Source organism: Phocoena sinus, chromosome 11 (assembly GCF_008692025.1).
Source record: "Phocoena sinus isolate mPhoSin1 chromosome 11, mPhoSin1.pri, whole genome shotgun sequence".
NCBI classification, from domain to species: Eukaryota; Metazoa; Chordata; class Mammalia; order Artiodactyla; family Phocoenidae; genus Phocoena; species Phocoena sinus.
In genome coordinates this window covers 66,207,192-66,228,618 of record NC_045773.1, presented here as the reverse complement: position 1 = coordinate 66,228,618, position 21,427 = coordinate 66,207,192, and the positions used below count along the sequence as shown (strand labels likewise).

Below are 21,427 nucleotides of genomic sequence, written 5' to 3'. Positions count from 1 at the left end.
GTGTGTTTATGGAGGATTAAAGAGGGAATACAAGAATCATTCTGAGGAGGAAACTCATGCACGCACAGACACACCAAAATAGGATGAAGAATGTATTCCATCTCCAACCTTCCCCACCTGTCTAGGTTTTTTTTTTTTTAATAAATTTATTTATTTATTGGCTGCATTGGATCTTCATTGCTGCACCCAGGCTTTTCTCTAGTTGCGTTGAGCGGGGGCTGCTCTTCGTTGTGGTGTGCAGGCTTCTCATTGCAGTGGCTTCTCTTGTTGCGAAGCATAGGCTCTAGGCACGCAGGCTTCAGTAGTTGCGGCATGCGGGCTCAGTAGTTGTGGCTCGCAGGCCCTAGGGCACACAGGTTTCAGTAGTTGTGGCTCACAGGCTCAGTAGTTGTGGCTTGCGGACTCTAGAGAGCAGGCTCAGTAGCTGTGGTGCACGGGCCCAGTTGCTCCACAGCATGTGGGATCTTTCTGGACCAGGGCTCGAACCCGTGTCCCCTGCATTGGCAGGCAGATTCTTAACCACTGCACCACCAGGGAAGTCCTTAGGTTTGTTTTTTGTTTTTTTTTTTTAATCTATTTTTCTTTTGGCTTCTAATTTGTCTCTTTTCTTCTATGTGTACTAATTTAGACTGTTCCTAAATGTAGCTATTAAAAAGATGACGGTGCTTCCCTGGTGGCGCAGTGGTTGAGAGTCCACCTGCCGATGCAGGGGACACGGGTTTGTGCCCCGGTCCGGGAAGATCCCACATGCCGCAGAGCGGCTAGGCCCGTGAGCCATGGCCGCTGAGCCTGCGTGTCCGGAGCCTGTGCTCCGCAACGGGAGACGCCACAACAGTGAGGGGCCGCGTAACGCAAAAAAAAAAAAAAAAAAAAAAAAAAAAAAAAAAAAAAAGACGAAAAACTGCTGGGAGATGAGGATGCAGGGTGGTGTAGCAGATCTAAAGACCAAACAACATGGAAAGATGTTTACTTAAGTTGAAAAAGAACTTAGAGATCACCCTGTTCCATTTTCCACCCAAATCCAAAACCCTTTCATATACGGAATAAAGGCTGCCTGTGTTACATCACTATTCATCTAACATACCAAATATACACTGAGAAATGGGGGAAATCCTCTGAAAATATATTTTTTCAACAGGGAAAAAACATGAAGAAGAAAAAACATGATGCCATTGTTTGTGAACCTAAACAACTTCTGAACCTCTCTCCCAAAGTAACAAATTGTTGCAAATCACTGTGGTTGAAATACAATTTTCAGAAGGCTTACATGACCAGACTTGTCAGCTCCCAGCCAGTTTCAGCCATGTCAAGGAACCCAGGTAAGATATTATTTGTATTAAACTAAGTTAAATATTCTACTTAGCTTGTATTTTTCTTGATATTGAGGATATAAAATTAAACATTAACTATAAGTAGTGAGTCATAAATCTATTCATCAAAGTTCTTACATAGAAAAATCTAAAACTGACTTTGCTTCATGGTATAAATCTCTTAGTTTCTATAAGCCCTGAATCACTGATGTGACAAATAAGTAAGATGATCCCAAATTGACCGAAATAGATCAAATTTATCTTTTAATAAAAATTAATGTTTAAACTTGACCTGAAAATGTCTGCATTGTTAAGGTAGGGAAAATTCAGTTTAGGTTCCTTCTTAATTTTGTCAGTATAGGAAGGAACATGAGGGAAGGATAAACGTGAAATTTTGTTTTTCAAAAAGGTGTGATGGGCTTCCCTGGTGGCGCAGTGGTTGAGAGTCCGCCTGCCGATCGATGCAGGGGACACGGGTTCGTGCTCCTGTCCGGGAAGATCCCACATGCCGCGGAGCGGCTGGGCCCGTGAGCCATGGCTGCTGAGCCTGCGCTCCACAACGGGAGAGGCCACAACAGTGAGAGGCCCGCGTACCACACACACACACAAAAAAGGTGTGATTCCTAAATGTCCCAAAATGTCGGAAAATTAAAGTGTTATGCTTTGAAAAGCATTAAAGAGTGTTAGGGTTATATGTATGAGGTTTTAGACTTTTAAAAAAGATTTTAGATTAAAAATATGCTAGACACCTGAAAGGAATTATTAAGATTAATCTCAAACTATTCTCCAATTTAAAAGAATTACATGCCACTGAGAAAGTGGAAATTTCAAGCATCCTGATAGATGCTTGCCACCATATCAAATATAGTATCCATTTTCTAGAAAGAACTCAATCGACTAAAATTTCGAATTTTCATCTGGGCAGGTGTCAACAATGATTTCTCAAAGCCTGAGACTGTGTCATCTATGAATACCTTCTAGAACGTATATTTTGCTTTTTTAAATTGAGATGTAATTCATACACCATAAAGTTCAAACTTTTAAAGCACACAATTCAGTGATTTTTAGTACATTCATAAAGTTGTGCACTCTTCTAGAGCTTGTATTTTATTGTAAACCTTTCCAATGTTTTCACACCCACTATACTACTTAAGCCTCACAGAACCCTCACGAAACTGAGGTGCACTGTGCGCGGTTGCCACATTTACCCCAAAAGCATTCCTAATTAAGCTTCACCTCAAAAGCAGAAGCACCTGTTTGTTTTCTCGCTTAGAGCTCTCGTTTTACTATGTATGTAAAATCTTAATTGCGCCTGGCATTTTCGACTGGTGCATCACCAGTGTGCATTCAACGACCGCCGAACAGGAATAAGGGAAGCCCCGATTAGAGGTGGTAGCAGACACAATCCACCTCCCCCCACCCCCGCCCAATTTCCTTCCCTGACAGGCTCAGGAGGAAGCAGTGCTTTTCTCCCCTTGTATTTCACGGTATCACTAAAGGAATGGGGGATGTGCAGACTGAGCGGTGCGGTGTGAGAGGGACATAGAATTGTTATTCCGGCGTCGAGAACGCTAACGCCAGGGTCATCGGAGGTGCCGGGCGGTATATTCCGGATGCCCCGCCTCCCTCCGTCTCATTGTACTCTGAGGCGGGGAACCAGCCAGACGCACCACCACTGGCGCGGGAGACCGCCTACGGCCAACGCGCGCCGTATGCGCTTCCCATTGGTCACAGCCGCCCACGTGACTTCTACCGCCAGCCCCGCCCCAAGCGCTTTGCCGGCCGGAGAACGGGTCTGAGCAACGCAGCTGGGCGCGGAGTCCGCCCAGGTGTGGGAGGTCGCGCAGACGACCCTGCGAAGTTCTCCTGCTGGGAACCTGATTGGATGGATGGATGATGGATGAGATAGATAGATGATAGAAATAGACTAGATAGATAGGTTACTTAAGATAGATAGCGCAAGTACTGCCCAAAGTAAAACTCTTAATGAAGAAGCTGATTGAGAAGGTCCCTTTCTCCCCTTAGTGGCTTTTGTCCTCACTGAAGCCCAAATTTATCTGTTACTTTGGGGAGGCTGGAAACTGACTCACTGAAGCCCAAATTTATCTCTGTTACTTTGGGGACATCTACACTACACGTATGAACATAACTCTTTGGGGAAAAAAACAACCCATAGTATTTGTATGGGGAATTAAAGACACTTCTTAGAAAAGTTGAGGTGGTGGGTAGGATTTTGGGAAGTCCAGAGCAACCATCTTGATACATCATTTAAGATAAATTAGACACTCTTGGGAAAACAAAAATGATTAAAAGTGGAAAGAGGCCCTGCCCACCCCTAAAAATGTAATAAGTATTGATAGGAAAGGGCAGAATTAAAAATATTTACACACACATAGGGGAATTCCCTGGTGGTCCAGTGGTTAGGGCTCTGTGCTGCCACTGCAAGGGGCCCGGGTTCAATCCCTGGTCGGAGAACTAAGATCCCACAAGCCGCGTGGCATGGCCAAAAAATTAAAATAAAATAAATATATATAAACACACACATATATATGTATGCATACACATATGTATAGCTAGTGTAAATGGGATATATTAATTGTAGAAGTCAGTAGAGGGTCCAGTTATTCAGCTTCTTTCTCCCTTTGAGAGTGCCTGGATGCTCAATTTGCCTTTTTTTTCTTTTTTTGGTGCTTCTAAGGCTCACCACCTCTCCCTTTCCTCCTCTAGATGGACACATTTACTTTTTTTATTCATAAAAAAAAAAATACTAGGGCTTACTATATTCTAGGCACTGTGCTAGGTTCTGGGGTGACAATGGTGAACAAAAACAGTAACAGCCCCTTCCTTCCTGGAGCAGACAGTCTGGTAAAGGAGGCAGATAGCAGTCAATTACGCACACCAATGTTAAATATAATGTGATAGGTGCTAAGAAGAGGTCCAGATGCTGCAATGGGGCTTTGACCTACTAGGGAGGTTAGAGAAGGCTTCCCTTGAGACGTAACCCAAGACTGAGACCTGAGGGGGTTAAGGAGGGTGCAAGTTGCAGGCAGAGGGAATGGCTTGTTCGAGGGAGAGCTAGTAGCCTCTCCCCTTCCAATGACTGTCCATCTCACCTATTTCCACTAAACACACATTGATCTTGCCTTTTAGTTGTCAGAAGACAATTTTTTCTTTCAATTCCAAGTTCTTAGGGAGTAATGGTAACCCATAATTATTGTTATAGACAATGTGTATCCAATAGGTAAGTATGCTAATATACACATCTAATGTGCATAATCATCTCTGTCATTTTACGTAATGAAAACATGCAACGATCGTAACAAAATCTAGACTACGATGTATCCAATAGAACTGAAAGTGCTATAGATATTCGAAGTGGTGACAGATTACATTATTTTGGAGGACTCAAAAAAGCTAACTTAGAGAAAGTAATTTTTGAGATATGCTTCACAGGTAAGATTTGGTCGAATGGAGATATAGTTTAGTTAGAGCATAAGGTTCAAGAAGAAGAGCGAGGAGGACGGACAGATAAGTTGAGATTATTCTAAGGGCACTGAAAACCAGTCCAAAGACTCTGTAGAAGCTAAATGGAAATGTTTTATTTAAGTTTTAAGGACTTTTCTAAGATACTTTTCCAAGATACTTTTCCCCTCCAATGTTGACCTTGGAAAATTTTAAATCTACGCAAAAGTTGCACAGATAAGTCTATGGTTATGCATATACTCTTCACATGGATTTACCATTTTTTGGGCCACATTTGCTTTCTGTCTCTCTGTCTCTCCACACACACATACACACACAAAGGCACATACTCATGAATGCATACACAGATGTTTTGCTTTGCTAAACCATTTGAGATAAAGTTTCAGACATAACTAACTTGATCTCCAGGTAATTCCACATATTGTCTCCTACGAACAAAGATATTTTTCTGCATAATCTCAGTACAATGATGACAATTCTGGGATAGTTTTAAAATTAAAATGTGAATAAGTATTTATGTTAATAATAATAGTAATGCATTACTTATTTTAAATGGCTTGCAACAGTGGCTGACACATTATACGTGCTATATAAGTGTTTTCTTAAAAAAATATACACTTTCAAGGTTGGGAAACTAAAGAATAAGAAAAGGCATATAGTGAAAAGTCTCTCCTGCATTCTTGTCCCCTATCTGCTCAATTCCTATCATAGGTAGCCACTGTTTTAGATTCTTGGGTATTCTTCCAGAGGTTCTTTTTGCGAATATGAAAAATTGTGAATATAAATTTATATACCCCTCCCCTTTTAGACAAAGGTAGCACATTAAACACACTGTTTTTACTTGTTTTCTCACTTAACACTATGATCTGGAGCTCTCTCTGCATTAATACTTACAGAGCTTCCTAATTCTTATTTATAGTGGCATAATATTCCATAGTGTGGATACACCATCATTTATTTAAGTAGTTTCCTACTGATATACATTTGGGTTGTTTCCAAACACTTAATATTGAAACCAATGCTGCAATAGATAACCTCAAGCACATTTGCATTTGTAAAATTTGATAGATACATTGCCCCCCACAGAGGTTGTACCAATTTACACTTCCACCACCAATTGTGAGAGGGTCTCCAGGATTTTGATAAGGTTCTATACCAAGAGTTTAAAATATGTGAATGTGCATTATTATTGCTATTTTGCAACTTTAAATGAAAGGAGAGCTGTCTTCACGACAAAGGAAAAGGTAGGGCTGTCCTTAGATCAACTTACAGAGTAGCCAACATTTTTCCTCCAACCCTTTTCTGTCCCATTCTCTCCACCCCCTTATGCAACTTTATAATCAACTTTATAAAATATAAACAGATATTTATACAATATCTGTATAGGGCACTGAGCTAGGTTCCAGTTATGAAATAGATACATGTGCTCAAGGGTTTTGCCACTTAGTTGGTCAGACATACACAAAATACAAATAGTTATTATGTTGAGTTCCGGAATGCAAAACACACCTCTTGCTTTGGGCACAACCTTTTGTTGCATCCTATCTCTAGGTCCTTCCTTCTCTACCCCTTTGCCTACCCAACTGGGATACCCAAGGCTTGTTGGCATCCTTACAGCTCCTTCATTTCTCCCAACGTCCATTACTGAAACTTATCCAACGTGTATTCCATCTTTCCACTGCAGATACTAGATTTTGTATTCCCCAGGTGACAATTAATCAGGTAAAATAATAGTTGCAAATCATTATGCTTTTGATTGGCACAGGTAGGGCTGGCCCTAAACCCATTTTGAAGTAGATGATATTCGTTTGGAGGGTGTCCCCACTCGGTTGCCCTTTCTTCTCTCTGGGCACCTTCCCTCTTGCGTGAACTCTCAGCCCTCACTGGTGCCCTCATCTTTTCTCAGGTAATTGTCAAATTATACTTGCTGGGGTGTCAGTTAATTGTTAGGGTGTCATTTCAAAATGGCTTGAGGTGAGATACTCTTGAAACAACAGTAGAAACTGAAATGACAGGAAATATGGTTGCAATTTTGATCAAAGGGCCATATATTTCACCTACTATTTCAGCCACCTACTTAGGAGCTTACCCTTGGCTGAGGTGAATTAATGCACTGAGACCCTGGCTCTCCCTGCCCCCATCTCATCCCTCCCACTCTATTCTGTGTAGCGTCCTGGAGCTCTGGGGACCCTTGCCCTCGGAGCTCTTTACTTTTGAACCCAGCCAGGTTCATCACTTCATATAAAGGACTTGAGCATCCTCGGATTTTGGTATCTGCCAGGGGAGGGGAGAGTGTTCTGGAAACAATGCCCCTCGATACCAAGGCACAACTGTACTTTTTAATTTTTATTAGCTGGAGTTTTAACATATACATTCTGTCTTCCAGCCACAACCAACTCTTCCAATGTTTTTCCATCAGTTGATTCTAAAATTTAAAAACCAACAATCTTGGTTTACCTTATTGTATCTATGTAAATATAGTCTAACACCAAGTCCAGTGGTAGTAGCTAAGACATATGACATAGGACTTATCGTATACCAGGTACTTCACGAACATTATTGTTTAATATTAAGAATAATCTTAAAGTCCCTTTTGACAAATGAGGAAACTGAGGCACAGAGAATCTAAGAACAGGCAATTAGAAAGTAACTGAGTCAAGACTTTCTCCTATGTGAGGATAGGATACAATTTTCTTTTCTTTAGATCCAAGTTTAGGACTCTTGCCAGCTGGAAAGAGAATGCACATCAAGATCATATATACGTATTTTTTCTTTCTTTTTTTGGGGGGGTGATGGTGGTCTTTAGCTCTGGTCAGTTTTCTTTTTTTCCATTTCTGTTGGTGACTAATTTTAGCCACTTCAGGATTCCCCTCTTTCTCAGCAGACGGTTGAGTTCTCTGCTTCATGGACAAAACTGACGTCATTGGCGGTAAACACCTTAATCTCCTTAGCCCTTATTGCAGTCTTCCTTACATGAGCATCACATCTTCTCTCTTTCTATCCTATCTCAAAGGAAGGGAAGAACCCCCCCACCCCATTCAAAATTTATCCTTCCTCACGTTTTCATTCTTATTTCTCCTAAACCTCTGGGACTCCGCCTCAGCAATTTGCCCTACTCTACCTTCCATTTTCCATCACTCCGGTGCTAATTCCTCTCCTCAACCTACAAACCTGCTCAAGACTCCCAACTTAGAGAATTCCTTCAACACACCTCTTCCTCTCACTACTGTCCATTCTCTCTCATTCCTTCATCAGGGCACTTCTTGGAAGAGTAGTCTACACTTACTGATGCCAAGTCTAGTCTGGTAGCTCGAATTCAGCTTCAGTTGTGCAAACTTCCTTTCATTCTCATTGTGTGACTAATTCCCTTTTGCTGTTCTTCAATCCTGGGTGATACTGGTAATCCTTTTTTAAAGGAGCAGCAGTCCTTGGTAAGAGACTTTGAGTCTTCCTAAGATTGACTAGTAGTCTTGCTAAATGTAAGCACATTTTTTGGAAATTATTATTCAGATTAGGTACTGTTAACAATCGGACATTCAACTATAATATGTTTAATTGATTCTGAGAGGGTGTGTCCTTTGAGATGGGGCAATTACTGTTGATTTTATACTTGAAAGATTAAAATGTTCAAAATGACTGACTCTTAAGCACTAGCTAACGGCTTAATGCTCTCCTAAAAGAAGCCACTTTCCTTTACTTGAAGAAGAGGTCACATTGAGTTTGAGACAAAGCCTTGAGTTCCATTGAGGTGGTGTGTTTCTGAAAAAGGGAGGCATGTGTTTTCCAATCTGGAAGCAGATGGTCCAGCATGTGGAGAGGCCAAGACTTCCAATACCCTCTTGTCCACTTGTTATTTTACAAAGGTAAAAGGTTGTGCAAAGAAGAACTACAATCCTGCAGCCTGTGGAACAAAAACCACATTCACAGAAAGATAGACGAGATGAAAAGGCAGAGGGCTATGTACCAGATGAAGGAACAAGTTAAAACCCCAGAAAAACAACTAAATGAAGTGGAGATAGGCACCCTTCCAGAAAAAGAATTCAGAATAATGATAGTGAAGATGATCCAGGACCTCGGAAAAAGAATGGAGGCAAAAATTGAGAAGTTGCAAGAAATGTTTAACAAAGACCTAGGAGAATTAAAGAACAAACAAACAGAGATGAACAATACAATAACTGAAACGAAAAATACACTAGAAGGAATCAATAGCAGAATAACTGAGGCAGAAGAACGGATAAGTGACCTGGAAGACAGAATGGTGGAATTCACTGCCATGAAACAGAATAAAGAAAAAAGAGTGAAAAGAAATGAAGACAGCCTAAGAGACCTCTGGGACAACATAAAATGCAAAAACATTCGCATTATAGGGGTCCCAGAAGGAGAAGAGAGAGAGAAAGGTCCTGAGAAAATATTTGAAGAGATTATAGTCAAAAACTTCCCTAACATGGGAAAGGAAATAGCCACCCAAGTCCAGGAAGCACAGAGAGTTCCAGGCAGGATAAACCCAAGGAGAAACACGCTGAGACACATAGTAATCAAATTGGCAAAAATTAAAGACAAAGAAAAATTATTGAAAGCAACAAGGGAAAAATGGCAAATAACATACAAGGGAACTCCCATAAGGTTAACAGCTGATTTCTCAGCAGAAACTCTACAAGCCAGAAGGGAGTGGCATGACATATTTAAAGTGATGAAAGGGAAGAACCTATAGCCAAGATTACTCTACCCTGCGAGGATCTCATTCAGATTTGATGGAGAAATCAAAAGCTTTACAGACAAGCAAAAGCTAAGAGAATTCACCACCAAACCAGCTCTACAACAAATGCTAAAGGAACTTCTGTAAGTGGGAAACACAAGAGAAGAAAAGGACCTACAAAAACAAACCCATAACAATTAAGAAAATGGTAATAGGAACATACATATCAATAATTACCTTAAACATGAATGGATTAAATGCTCCAACCAAAAGACACAGGCTCGCTGAATGGATACAAAAACAAGACCCATATATATGCTGTCTACAAGACACCCACTTCAGACCTAGGGACACATACAGACTGAAAGTGAGGGGATGGAAAAAGATATTCCATGCAAATGGAAATCAAAAGAAAGCTGGGGTAGCAATACTCATATCAGATAAAATAGACTTTAAAATAAAGAATGTTACAAGAGACAAGGACACTACATAATGATCAAGAGAACAATCCAAGGAGAAGATATAACAATTATAAATATATATGCACCTAACACAGGAGCACCTCAATATATAAGGCAACTGCTAACAGCTATAAAAGAGGAAATCGAAAGTAACACAATAAGAGTGGGGGACTTTAACACCTCACTTACACCAATGGACAGATCATCCAAACAGAAAATTAATAAGGAAACACAAGCTTTAAATGACACAATAGACCAGATAGATTTCATTGATATTTATAGGACATTCCATCCAAAAACAGCAGATTACACTTTCTTCTCAAGTGCACATGGAACATTCTCCAGGATAGATCACATCTTGGGTCACAAATCAAGCCTCAGTAAATTTAAGAAAATTGAAATCATATCAAGCATCTTTTCTGACCACAATGCTATGAAATTAGAAATCAATTACAGGGAAAAAAAAACGTAAAAAACACAAACACATGGAGACTAAACAATATGCTACTAAATAACCAAGAGATCACTGAAGAAATCAAAGAGGAAGTCAAAAAATATCTAAAGACAAATGAAAATGAAAACATGACGATCCAAAACCTATGAGATGCAGCAAAAGCAGTTCTAAGAGGGAAGTTTATAGCAATACAAGCCTACCTCAAGAAACAGAGAAAAAAAAAAGGTTGTGCAAATACTCTTCATACTCTCTTAACGCTCTGGGATTCAGGAGTGGTCATTACCAGCAATAGAGTCCATATGTACTGAAATGACTTTCCCTGAGAATAATCACCTCCTAGTAATGAAATAGGGGATTAAAGCTGTGATTGCTTAAAATTATGCCTAGTGACGAAAAAAAAATTAATTGGTCGATCTAAGAAAGAAATGGAAAATTTTATTCTAGCCAAATTGAGGATTATAACCCGGGAACAGCCTCTCAGAAAGCTCTGAGAACTGTTCTGCCTGTTAAAGGTCAAAGCACAGTTATATAAGTTTTTGAGACAGGAGGCTGTACATTAAATGACATATTGTTACAATTTACATAACCCAGATCTACATGTAGTGGGTCATGGGTTATGGTGGCCCCTTATAAGAGTAACAAGGAAGGTTATCTCCTAGGGAGGTCTGGTTACTGCAGATTCACAATACCCACTAAAAGGGAAGGAGGAGGCCGAAACAGGCAAAGAAAAGTTTTACGTTTAAATTTTTCTTGTCTGCCGTAAAATATGAATTTTATTTCATCACTAGTGATGCAAGTAAAGTACTGTAAAGTTTAACACAGAGGAATACCCTTTTGGAAGAAACTATAAAACAATTCCTTCAGTTTAAACTAAGCCACATTTTAATTGGCTTCACTTTGGACCATAAGCTTCCTGTATGACCTTTTATTGTTTTCTGGACTTTCTCATTGCCTCGCTGCCCCTCCTCATATGATTTGTAGTTATGATATCTTCAAGTTTCCCCAAATTTTCAACCATGCTATCAAATCTCCCTTTCCTCAGGGACTTCCCTTTTAGAGCCGTTCTTTTGCTCTAATCTCATCACTCTCTAGGTATGGTACACCGTTGGATCCACCTTTTGCTAAATCTTCTTTTTCTTGGTTTGGTCATACTCTGTTTTACTGGAAAACTTTCTCAAGAGGCTTCCTAAGAAACTGTGCATGGGAGAACAACTTCTTGAGTCCTTGCATGTCTGCAAATGTCTTTCTTCACCTCTCACAAATTATTGAGAATTAGATAGGCAGAGACTTCTAGGTTGAAAATAATTTTTTATAAAATCCTTGAGGGCATTAATTGTTCTACTATATTCTAGTACCCATTATTGATGGGAAATCAGTCATCAAACTAATCCATGTTTCTCTTTGGAGAATTTTAGCATCTCCTTATGCTTGGTATTTTGAAATATCGATATGCTCCAGAGGTGAGGATTTTATTTCCCCATTTGTTGTCCTGAGAACTTGGCGGGGTTTTCTGTTTTTTGGTGGGACTTTCTAATCTGAAGTTTGGTGTCCTTTAGCTCTGGGAAGTTGTCTTATGACAATTTCCCCCCTCTATTTCTCTCTTTCTGTGACTCCCATTTTTATTTTTTAATATTTATTTATGTGGCTGCGTCTGGTCTTAGTTGTGGCACACAGGATCTTCATTGCGGCATACGGGATCTTTAGTTGTGGCGTGAGGGCTCTTTTGTGGCATGCAGGCTTCTCTCTAGTTGTGGTGCGCAGGCTCCAGAGCACACGGGCTCAGTAGTTGTGGCGTGTGGGCTTAGTTGCCCCATGGCATGTGGGATCTTAGTTCCCCAACCAGGGATCGAACCCATGTCCCCTGCATTGGAAGGCGGATTCTTAACCACTGGACCACCAGGGAAGTCCCTCTGTGACTCATTAATCAGATGCCGGTCTTTCCATATTAATTCTCTGTATCACCTATATTTTCTCTCATATTTTAAATTTTCTGATTTTTTTCTGAGTGATTTCCTTGACTTTATTTTTTCAGACCATCAATTGTATTTTTAATTTTAGCAATCATATTATTAAATCTGAAAGATTTTGTTGTAGGTTTATTCTTTTTTCATAGCATTCTCTCTTGTTTCCTAAATGTAATAATTTCTTAACTCTCTCTAAACATATACATTACAATTTGCAAACATTCCCTTCTGTTCCTTGAATTATATCTGTTTTCTTCAGTGTTACTGTTTTGGTTGTTTATCTGGCATTTCTCTTTCATTCGGTGGTTCTTCTCAGTTGCCTGGTGATCTTCTGTTATTTTAAAGAAATACTGACCGGTTAGCTGGTGTGGGTTTTTTCTGTTGTTATGTGAGTAGGACTGTTTCCCCAGGTGGTAGCAGTAGCCACCATGTTCCAGGTGCTGTCCTGCACAAGTCAAATATATTAATTCATTTAATCATCTCAATAACACCTCTACAAGGTAGTTACTGTGGTATCTCATTAAGTTTAATATTCCATCAATTGTAAAATGTACTATAATTTTGTTTCCTGCTAAGAAGGTAAACAATGCTGTTGGACTATGACATGCCATAGACTATAAAACACATTCTGTTTTGGAGGCATTAAAAAATCTTAGAATTGATAAAATAATACATTATCATTCCCATTTTACAGTTGAAGAAACTGAGGCATCGAGAGATTAAATAACTTTCCCAGGTTACATAGTTTTATCTGTAATGGATTTTACATTTGAACCCAAATGATCTGGCTTCAGAATCTTACCACTATGCCTAACTGCTTCTCCAGGGCTCCTCACTGAGTGGGGACTCAAATGGGGGTTCTGAGTTGGGGGAGCTTTAGGGTGATGAGTTAGGGCAGCTGGCTTTCTGGCCCCAGGTCCCTCAAATGCCAGAACAAGGAGACCTTTAACCCAAGGCACCAACATTCATAAAGAAGTTTTAGCTTTCTCCACAAGATTTGTTCTCCTCTATTAGAGAAGAGTGATCTGGATTTTTTACCTGAAATCTGGTGGGTCTAGTGGGCTGGGGCTGTCAAGGGTACCAAGTGGTACACTTGATCCTCATCAGAATTACAGTCAATGGCATGTCTCCCTTTCCCAGCTTCAGGGTCTTGGTGGAGTAAATGGGTTTCCTGTCGTGGGTTCTTGGCACTTTGTCTGGCTCACTTGTCCATATCTTGTCTTCTCTGCTTTCTAGAAACGTACACAGATCTCTCATCTGCTCTTGATCCTGCTTCCCATTCTCTTCACTGTTGTGGTTTTACTCTTTTTTATACTTTCATTTTGGTGGGGTCTTGGAGGAAGGCTAGGACTAGTAGAATGGGAGAGGTCAGTGCTTGTGCTCAGTCTTGAACCAGAAGGCCCTAGACCTCTAGTTTTAGTGAACAAAATCAAGATTATAAAAGGATGACCATCATTTGAGAAAATAAAATATTCACATTATAGCTGGCAGTGGAAAAGCACTTATAAAACCTTAGAGGCATATTTGCTTAAAAGTTTTGCTAAATGCAACTGAAGGATTCTCAACATACAACAATATTTTTAAGAGTTCCAATACATTGAGGCTTATTATTTGCTTTATGAAGGAATTATTCTTTCAAAAAGATTAACCATGAGATTTTTCCAAATTCCCCACTAGGTCATTTAGACTACAATTTTATTTTCAGAACTCTGTGTGGATATGTATATATCCACACAACTTTTCAGCATTGAGATACTTTTTCCTTCTGGATATTAAAAATTCAATACTTGGAAAATAATAGAGCACCTGAAATGTGGCCAGTGCAATTGAGGAACTGAATTTTAAGTTTTATTTAATTTTAATTAATTTAAGTTTAAAAAACTGATACTTAATTGTTGGAGAAGTTTTAGGTATGTTTGGAACAACTTGGATATACGAATTTACTTTTTAACTGTAAACTTCATGAAATCAAAATACAAGGTTTTCCAATGAAATTAGTTGATATCTGGATTGAGATGTGCTCTAAGTATAAAACAAACACTGGATTTTGAAAACTTAAATATAATAAAGAGTGTAAAACATATCATTAATAATTTTATATTGATTTTGTGTTATAGTGATAATACTTTGGATATATTGTCCTAAGTAAAATATATTACTAAAATTATTTTTACTTGATTTTACCAGTAGAACATTTAAAATTCATATGTAGCTTGAATTATATTTCTACTGGACAGAGTTGATCTATTCCAGTGCAAGGCTTTGTTTTTCGATAGTCATTATGATGCTGGGATTTCATCCCTCTCCTTGTCTAAGACAGTTTTAAGTGACTAGTGGTAAGTGATTTACAGAGTTGATGGAGTTTTCTCTTTGAATTCTTATGCAGATCACAACCCACCTTCTCAGCCCAAGGAGAATAGTATTGGCCAGAACCATCACCAGGAGGAAATAATCCACAAGTTGGCCAGGCAGCTGAGAAACATCGGGGACAGCATCGATCATAGAATGGTTCAAGAGGTGAGAATTCAGTTTCCCCAGTAAGGGCCTGTCAGGGAGGAGGAAAGAACAAACAGAACAATGGCTGTCAAGTGGCTGGGATGCCCAGGAATTAGCAGAACACACAGATTAATGATGACTGGATTACCAAGCATTAGATCCAAAAATTGTGAACCTGGGTTAAAGCCAGTATTAGATCTCACACTTGCTACTCAAACTGTGTGGTCCATGGACCAGCAGCATCAGCATCATTTGGCAGCTGGTCAGATGTGCACAATCTCGGGCCCCAGCCCACAACTCTGGAATCAGAATTTACCGTTTTACACGCACCCTAGGAGATTTGAGTGCACATTAAAGTGTGAGAAACTTTGCTCCATACCCTCAAACTAGGATGCATGTTAGATTCACCTGTGAAGTTTTAAGAATTACAGATGCTGGGCTCCACCTTGAGAGATTAGTCCAGGTGAATCTAACACTCCGTCAGGGAGGAGAACCTTTGCCTTAGATGGTGGTCATCCTCCTTGAACCAAACAAGGTTATGATCTAAGCCCAACTCCCCCTGATTTCTTTGTTTTTCCTGATTATTGTAAGAGATATAAGGGAAACAGGAAAGAATAATGATTACTGTTTCAAATCTTAGGGGTGATGAAATCCATAGCCCACTTAGTTTTCCTCCAGAACAACCTGCAGTTGGCAGCACCTAGAGAATGATCACGTGGGGCTCTGTGGTAAGGGGGTGGCTGCCCCTCAGAGCCCAACTTCCTCCCCTTAAATGCATCACAGGACAGGTACCTGTGGTGATTTCTTGTTTATCACTGCTGCTGCCATCATGCTGACTTCAGGGAGTGCCAGGCCCTCTTCTATGCTCTGGTCCAAATGTGGCAGTACTCAGCCATGCCCACAAATAAAACATTCCCTGAGACAAAACAAGAATGGAAGGTCCCAGCAATAATGTTACTGAAAGTAAGAAGGAAACAAACACAAATAAAATACTGATAGACCAATTTCACTCCAACAAATATTTATTGAGTGCCTACTATGTTCCAGACTCAGTTCCAGGCAGAGAGCAGGAATGGAAGATGAGCCTGCTGTCATAGGACTCATAATGTAGGAGAGACAAACAGTAAAGCAGATGACTAGGCTCTAGTGGATACTGAGTGATGGAGAGTGACTTTGGATGGGCCATCAGGGAAGGCCCTCTCTGGGGAGGCGATATTTGAGCAGAGACTGGAAGTGAGGGAGTGAGCCATGGGAATACCTGGGGGGGGGAAGTGTTCCAGACAGAGGAAACTGGGAGGGCAAAGTCCTTGGGATAGGAACAACAAGGAGGCCAGATTGGCTGGAGTCGGGGGTGTTGAAGTCTAGGAGTTGGCCTCCGTCCTAGAGACAGGGGTAAGGTGTTTGGGTTTTGCGCCAAGTATAAAGGAAGCTTCTGGGGAGGGAGAGCAGGAGAGTGCCATGTGCTGATTTACGTTTAGAATGAAGCCTGGCTGCACGGTGCAGAGAATAGGCTGTTGTGAACATTAAGAGAGAGAATCTATGTAAATCACTTGGAATAGAGACTGACCCACAGAAAATGATCAATAGATGTTATTGAAGCCAAAATATTAATTTGTTTCTGGCCTTTGCCCTTTCACTATTTGGAGTTGAACACTTCTTTGCTGTGTATCATTTATTACAGGGCACTCATGATACTCTCCACCTCCCTTCCATGCTCCAGCTTCTTCTATAGTTTTCAATGATGACTGTGCTTTATGAATTCTGGGCAAGTCCTTAGTTCAACTTTTCTGCTTCTTTGTTAGCTAACATTCTGAATACTCCTGGTTCCTTCTAATTTTTCCTCTGAAGAGGAGAACAGAGTAGGACAAATCACAACCACCTATTTTCTAAATTTACCTCAACTCCATCAGGAAGTCACTTCTCCATGTAACCACGTCTTCCATTTTTCTTTTCTTTCTCTCCCTTACCTTTTTTTTGGTAATGATTTTTTCCCCTTACCTTTTAAGTTGTAATTTACTTATGTTTTAAATTTACCTCTGCAACTTAATAAATTGACACTTTTCTTTTTTTAAAAAATAGTAACTTTGAGAAATAAAATTCACATAACATACAATTCACCCATTTCAACAGTACAATAAATGGTTTGTAGTATATTCATAGAGTTGTACAGCCAATCATCACAATCAATTTTAGAACATTTTCATCACTCCAGAAAGACACCTCAAATCCAATAGTAGTCCCTTCTCGTTTCCTCCCATTTTCCCCCCTAGCCCCACCAATCTATGTTCTGTCTCTCTGGATTTGCCTATTCTGGAATTTCATATAAGGGAACTAATACAATATGTTGTCTTTACGTTTGGCTTCTTTCACTTAACACAATATTTTTTTCAAGGTTCATCCATGTTGTAGCATGAATCAGTACTTCATCTCTTTTCATTGCTGAATAATATTCTTCTGTATGTATATATCACATTTTGTTTATCCATTCATCACTTGATGAACGTTTGGGTTGTTTCCACTTTTTGACTATTATAAATAATGATGCTATGAACATTTGTGTAGAAGTTTTTGTGTAGGCATGTTTTCAGTTCTTTTGAGTACATACCTAGGAGTGGAATGGAATACATAATGGAATACATATGACAACTTTATATTTAACTTTTTGAGGAACTTCCAGACCATTTTCCAAAGTGGCTGCACTACTTACATTGTGGCCCACCAGCAGGGTACAAGGGTTCCTGTTTCTCCACATTCTTGTCAAAATGTATTGTTAACTGTCTTTTTGATGATAGTCAGCCTGGTGGGTGTGAAGTAGAATCTCGTTGTGGGTTTGATTTGCACTTCCCTGATGGTTAATGTGCATCTTTTCATGTGCGTATTGCTCATCTGTGTAACTCTTTGGAGAAATGTCTATTCAGACCCTTGGCCCATTTTTAAATTGGGTTGTTGAAGTTCTTTATATATTCTAGATGTAAGTTCCTTATCAGATATATTATTTGCAAGTATTTTCTCCCATTCTGAAGTTCGTCTTTCACCTCGTTTTATGTCTTTCACCTTCTTGATGTTCATGGAAGTGCAAAAGCTTTAAATTTTGATGAATTTCAATTTATTTTTCTTTTGTTGCTAGTGCTTTTGGGGTCATATCTAAGAAACCATTGCCTAATCCAAAGTCATGAAGATTTATACGTATGTTTTCTTTCAAGAGATTGACTTTTAGCTCTTAAATTTAGGTCTTTGACCCATTTAGAGTTAATTTTTTTGTATATGGTATGAATTAAAAGTTCACCTTCATTCTTTCGCACATGGGTATTCAGTTGTCACAGCACCCTCTGTTGAAAAGACGACTTTTTTCCTACTGAATTGCCTTGGCACTCTTGTTGAAAATCAACTAACTGTAAATTTTGGGGTTTATTTCTGGACTCTCAAATCTATTCCATTGATCTATATGTCTATCTGTATGCCTGCCCTAGCTTTTCTTGCAACATTTTACAAAGCTAGCTTTGACCTAGACTTTTAAAGTAATCTTGTCTTGTACTGCAAAATTGCATTTTAGAACACTTTAAATAGACCACAGAGTATTTTTAAAATAATTTAAAAAATTCCTCCTAAGTTTGCCTCTAAAATGCTGAACAGTCAAATGCATGATTTACTCTGCTACTTTAAGGCTTACCTCAAGCAACTATAACAGAATTTCAAATCCGGCATGGTATATTTCTTTCATATAGTCATTTATTCACCTTTTGTACTGTGTTTAATCAAGTGGTCACATTGATTCTCCAGATATCTTCCTGCTTTTGATGTATTTAAAGAAACTTTTATTCTTGCTCTTGGAACTCCCCGACAAGGAGCTCACCAAGGTGTATTTTTGTCTAACAAACTGATTGTCCTTGAGCTATCACATAGCTTGACTTCTTATTCTTTTCACTTAGCAAGTGTTCTGTGTTTTCAAATAGGCCTTGATTCTCAAAATAACATCTTCTATTTTGCCATCTAGTTTTGAGGGGTTCTGGTTCAAGGACCTGGTCTTTTTTGGGTTTTTTTTGTTTTTTGTTTTGGTACGCGGGCCTCTCACTGTTGTGGCCTCTCCCGTTGCGGAGCACAGGCTCCAGAGGCGCAGGCTCAGCGGCCGTGGCTCACGGGCCCAGACGCTCCGCGGCATGTGGGATCTTCCCGGACCGGGGCAAGAACCCGTGTCCCCTGCATCGGCAGGTGGACTCTCAACCACTGCGCCACCAGGGAAGCCAAAGTGTGTTTAAAAATAGTCTTGGGACTTCCCTGGTGGTGCAGTGGTTAAGACTCCGTGCTCCAATGCACTCCCCCCCAATGCAGGGGGCTGGGTTCGATCCCTGGCCAGGGAACTAGATCCCACACGCATGCCTCAACTAAGAGTTCGCATGCCACGACTAAGGAGCCCACGTGTCGCAACTAAGGAGCCCGCGAGCCGCAACTAAGACCTGGTGCAACCAAATAAATAATATAAAAAATATAGTCTTCCTGTTGCTTTTACGATCTTAAATGTGTCTTTGAAATTTTTCTCCACAGGACTCACTCCTGGGTTCTAGAAACTTCCCCCTCCCTGTCCCTACAGGCCTAGGAGTGGCAACAACTCTGCTGTTGCCGGCCTACCCTTATGCCTCCTCCCCCAACTTTTGTAGACAGTGTCTTTATCTGACCTTCCCTGAATTATTCCTAATTTGAGTATGCCATCTGTTTTCTCTGGGACCCTGACAGTAACGTATAAGGAATTTCTTAGTTTGTGAGAAAGACAAGAAGGAAACGAACATTTATTAAACATTTTCTTCCACGTACTCTGAGATACTCTTATGTGTTTCATTTAATTTTCCAAATAACTCTATGAATTAGTGGAATAGGTATTTCAGGAGAGGTATTTGAGGTTCAGAGAGATTAGATATCCTATCCAAGGTTACTCAGCAACTAAGTGGCAAAACTGGAATTTAAATATACGAGCATCTGACTCAGTGCTCTACACATTTTCTTGTCTGCCTTGCTGGAAGGAAATTCATTCAATTCTTGTAACTGATACCAACTATAAAAGGGAGGAAAAAAGTTCTTTCATGATTTCCAGTTATTGATAGGACAAAGTCTAAATTCCTTAGCCTGATGCTAATGGTTTATCATGCATTCATTCATTCAGTCAACTAATATTTATTGAGCACCTACTATGTGTCAGGCTCCATTTAAGTGCTGGAGATATGGCAGTGATCAAAAGAGAAAGCTTCCCTGATCTCGTGGAGATAAACAATAAACAAACAAAGAATATAGTTTATCAGATAGTCATGAGGAGTGTTGGGGGATTTGCAGTTTTAAGGGAAGGCCTCACTGAAGGTGCCTTCTGAGCAAAACCTTGACAGAGGTAGGGGAGTGTCCGTGGACCTGGGGCGAGAGCAGTGAAGGCAGGTGAATAGCAAAGACTGAGGCCGGGGCATGTCTGGCATATTTGAAGAATAGCAAGGAGGCCAGGGTGGCTGAAGCTGAGTAATGCAGAAAGCCGTAAAGATACGGTCAGAGAGGTGGGTGGCAGGGCCGTGAGGTCACTGTAAGGGCTCTTTTGAGTGCGGCCGAACCACTGGAGAGCACTGAGCAGAGGGGCCGCATCGCAACAGTCCCCGAGGCTGCTGGGTTGAGAACAGACTGCAGGAGGAGGGCAGGGCCAGGGAGAGCCCTTTCTGTCTGGCCCCCAGCCTTCTTCTCCTGATACTCCCATAAAAACACTGGCATTTACTTACAGCTCCAGAAATCTGCTGTGGTCGTCACTTCCAACTTTGCTCATATTCACCCCTCTTCACCATCTAAGTCTGTTCTTCCAACCCCAAAGCAGACTCCCTTACTTCTTTGAAAGGACTAAGAAAGTGCTCTGGGAAGCCAGAGAAAGAGGTTAATCAACCCTGAAAAGAGTGCCCCTATTTGCTGATGGTGAAGATGGGAAAACGTCCAGAGGAAAACTTCCCAAGGTGCTGTGGAGGGTATGGACCTTATGGAACAGACTAAGATATTCTTCCACTCATACACTTCATGAAGCAGCCCTAGATGCTTGTCTGTGGCATTGATTGAATTAATATCAATACCGAATTTCTAACTTTGGATTATTTTATCACTTAAAAAACAAATTTAACCTTTCTTGCTCTCTCTCTTTTTAAACAGGATTTTCAACAAGAAGACAGAGCTATCCTGGCTCATTTTGTCTTAGTTTTCTTTGGAGGAGTTCACATGTTGTTGCGCTTTCTCTGGAATAACCATGTGATGTAAAAGGAATGTAAATGTCAGGTTCTGCTTTCCTTCTACCCTCTGAGAAAATATGCATCCCACCGGGGCAGATGGGAAGAAGACCCGTCTCTACCTCCTCTGTTTTCACCCACCATTGTTGCTTTGTGCCTGGTTGTTGGAGAACTGTGGACTCACTGGCCATTTGTCTGTTCACTGGTCAACCAGCGATGAGATGTCTATGACTGCCCCATGGTAGAGCCCAAGGAACTTAGGAACCCAGGAGGCCGTACTGCTTAGGAAACACCAGTGCTGTGGATAGTCCCAGTGCTCCTTGTAAG

General features: G+C 40.3%; 1 protein-coding gene across 1 annotated transcript; it reads left to right on the top strand.

The window, feature by feature from the left end:
* Positions 1 to 1,147: 1,147 nt before the first annotated feature.
* On the top strand, positions 1,148 to 21,131 carry PXT1 (peroxisomal testis enriched protein 1). Its single transcript, XM_032648906.1, has 3 exons — positions 1,148 to 1,319; positions 14,755 to 14,885; positions 21,027 to 21,131. The coding sequence occupies exons 1-3, from the start codon at positions 1,148 to 1,150 to the stop codon at positions 21,129 to 21,131; spliced, it is 408 nt and encodes a 135-aa protein (XP_032504797.1).
* Positions 21,132 to 21,427: the final 296 nt, after the last annotated feature.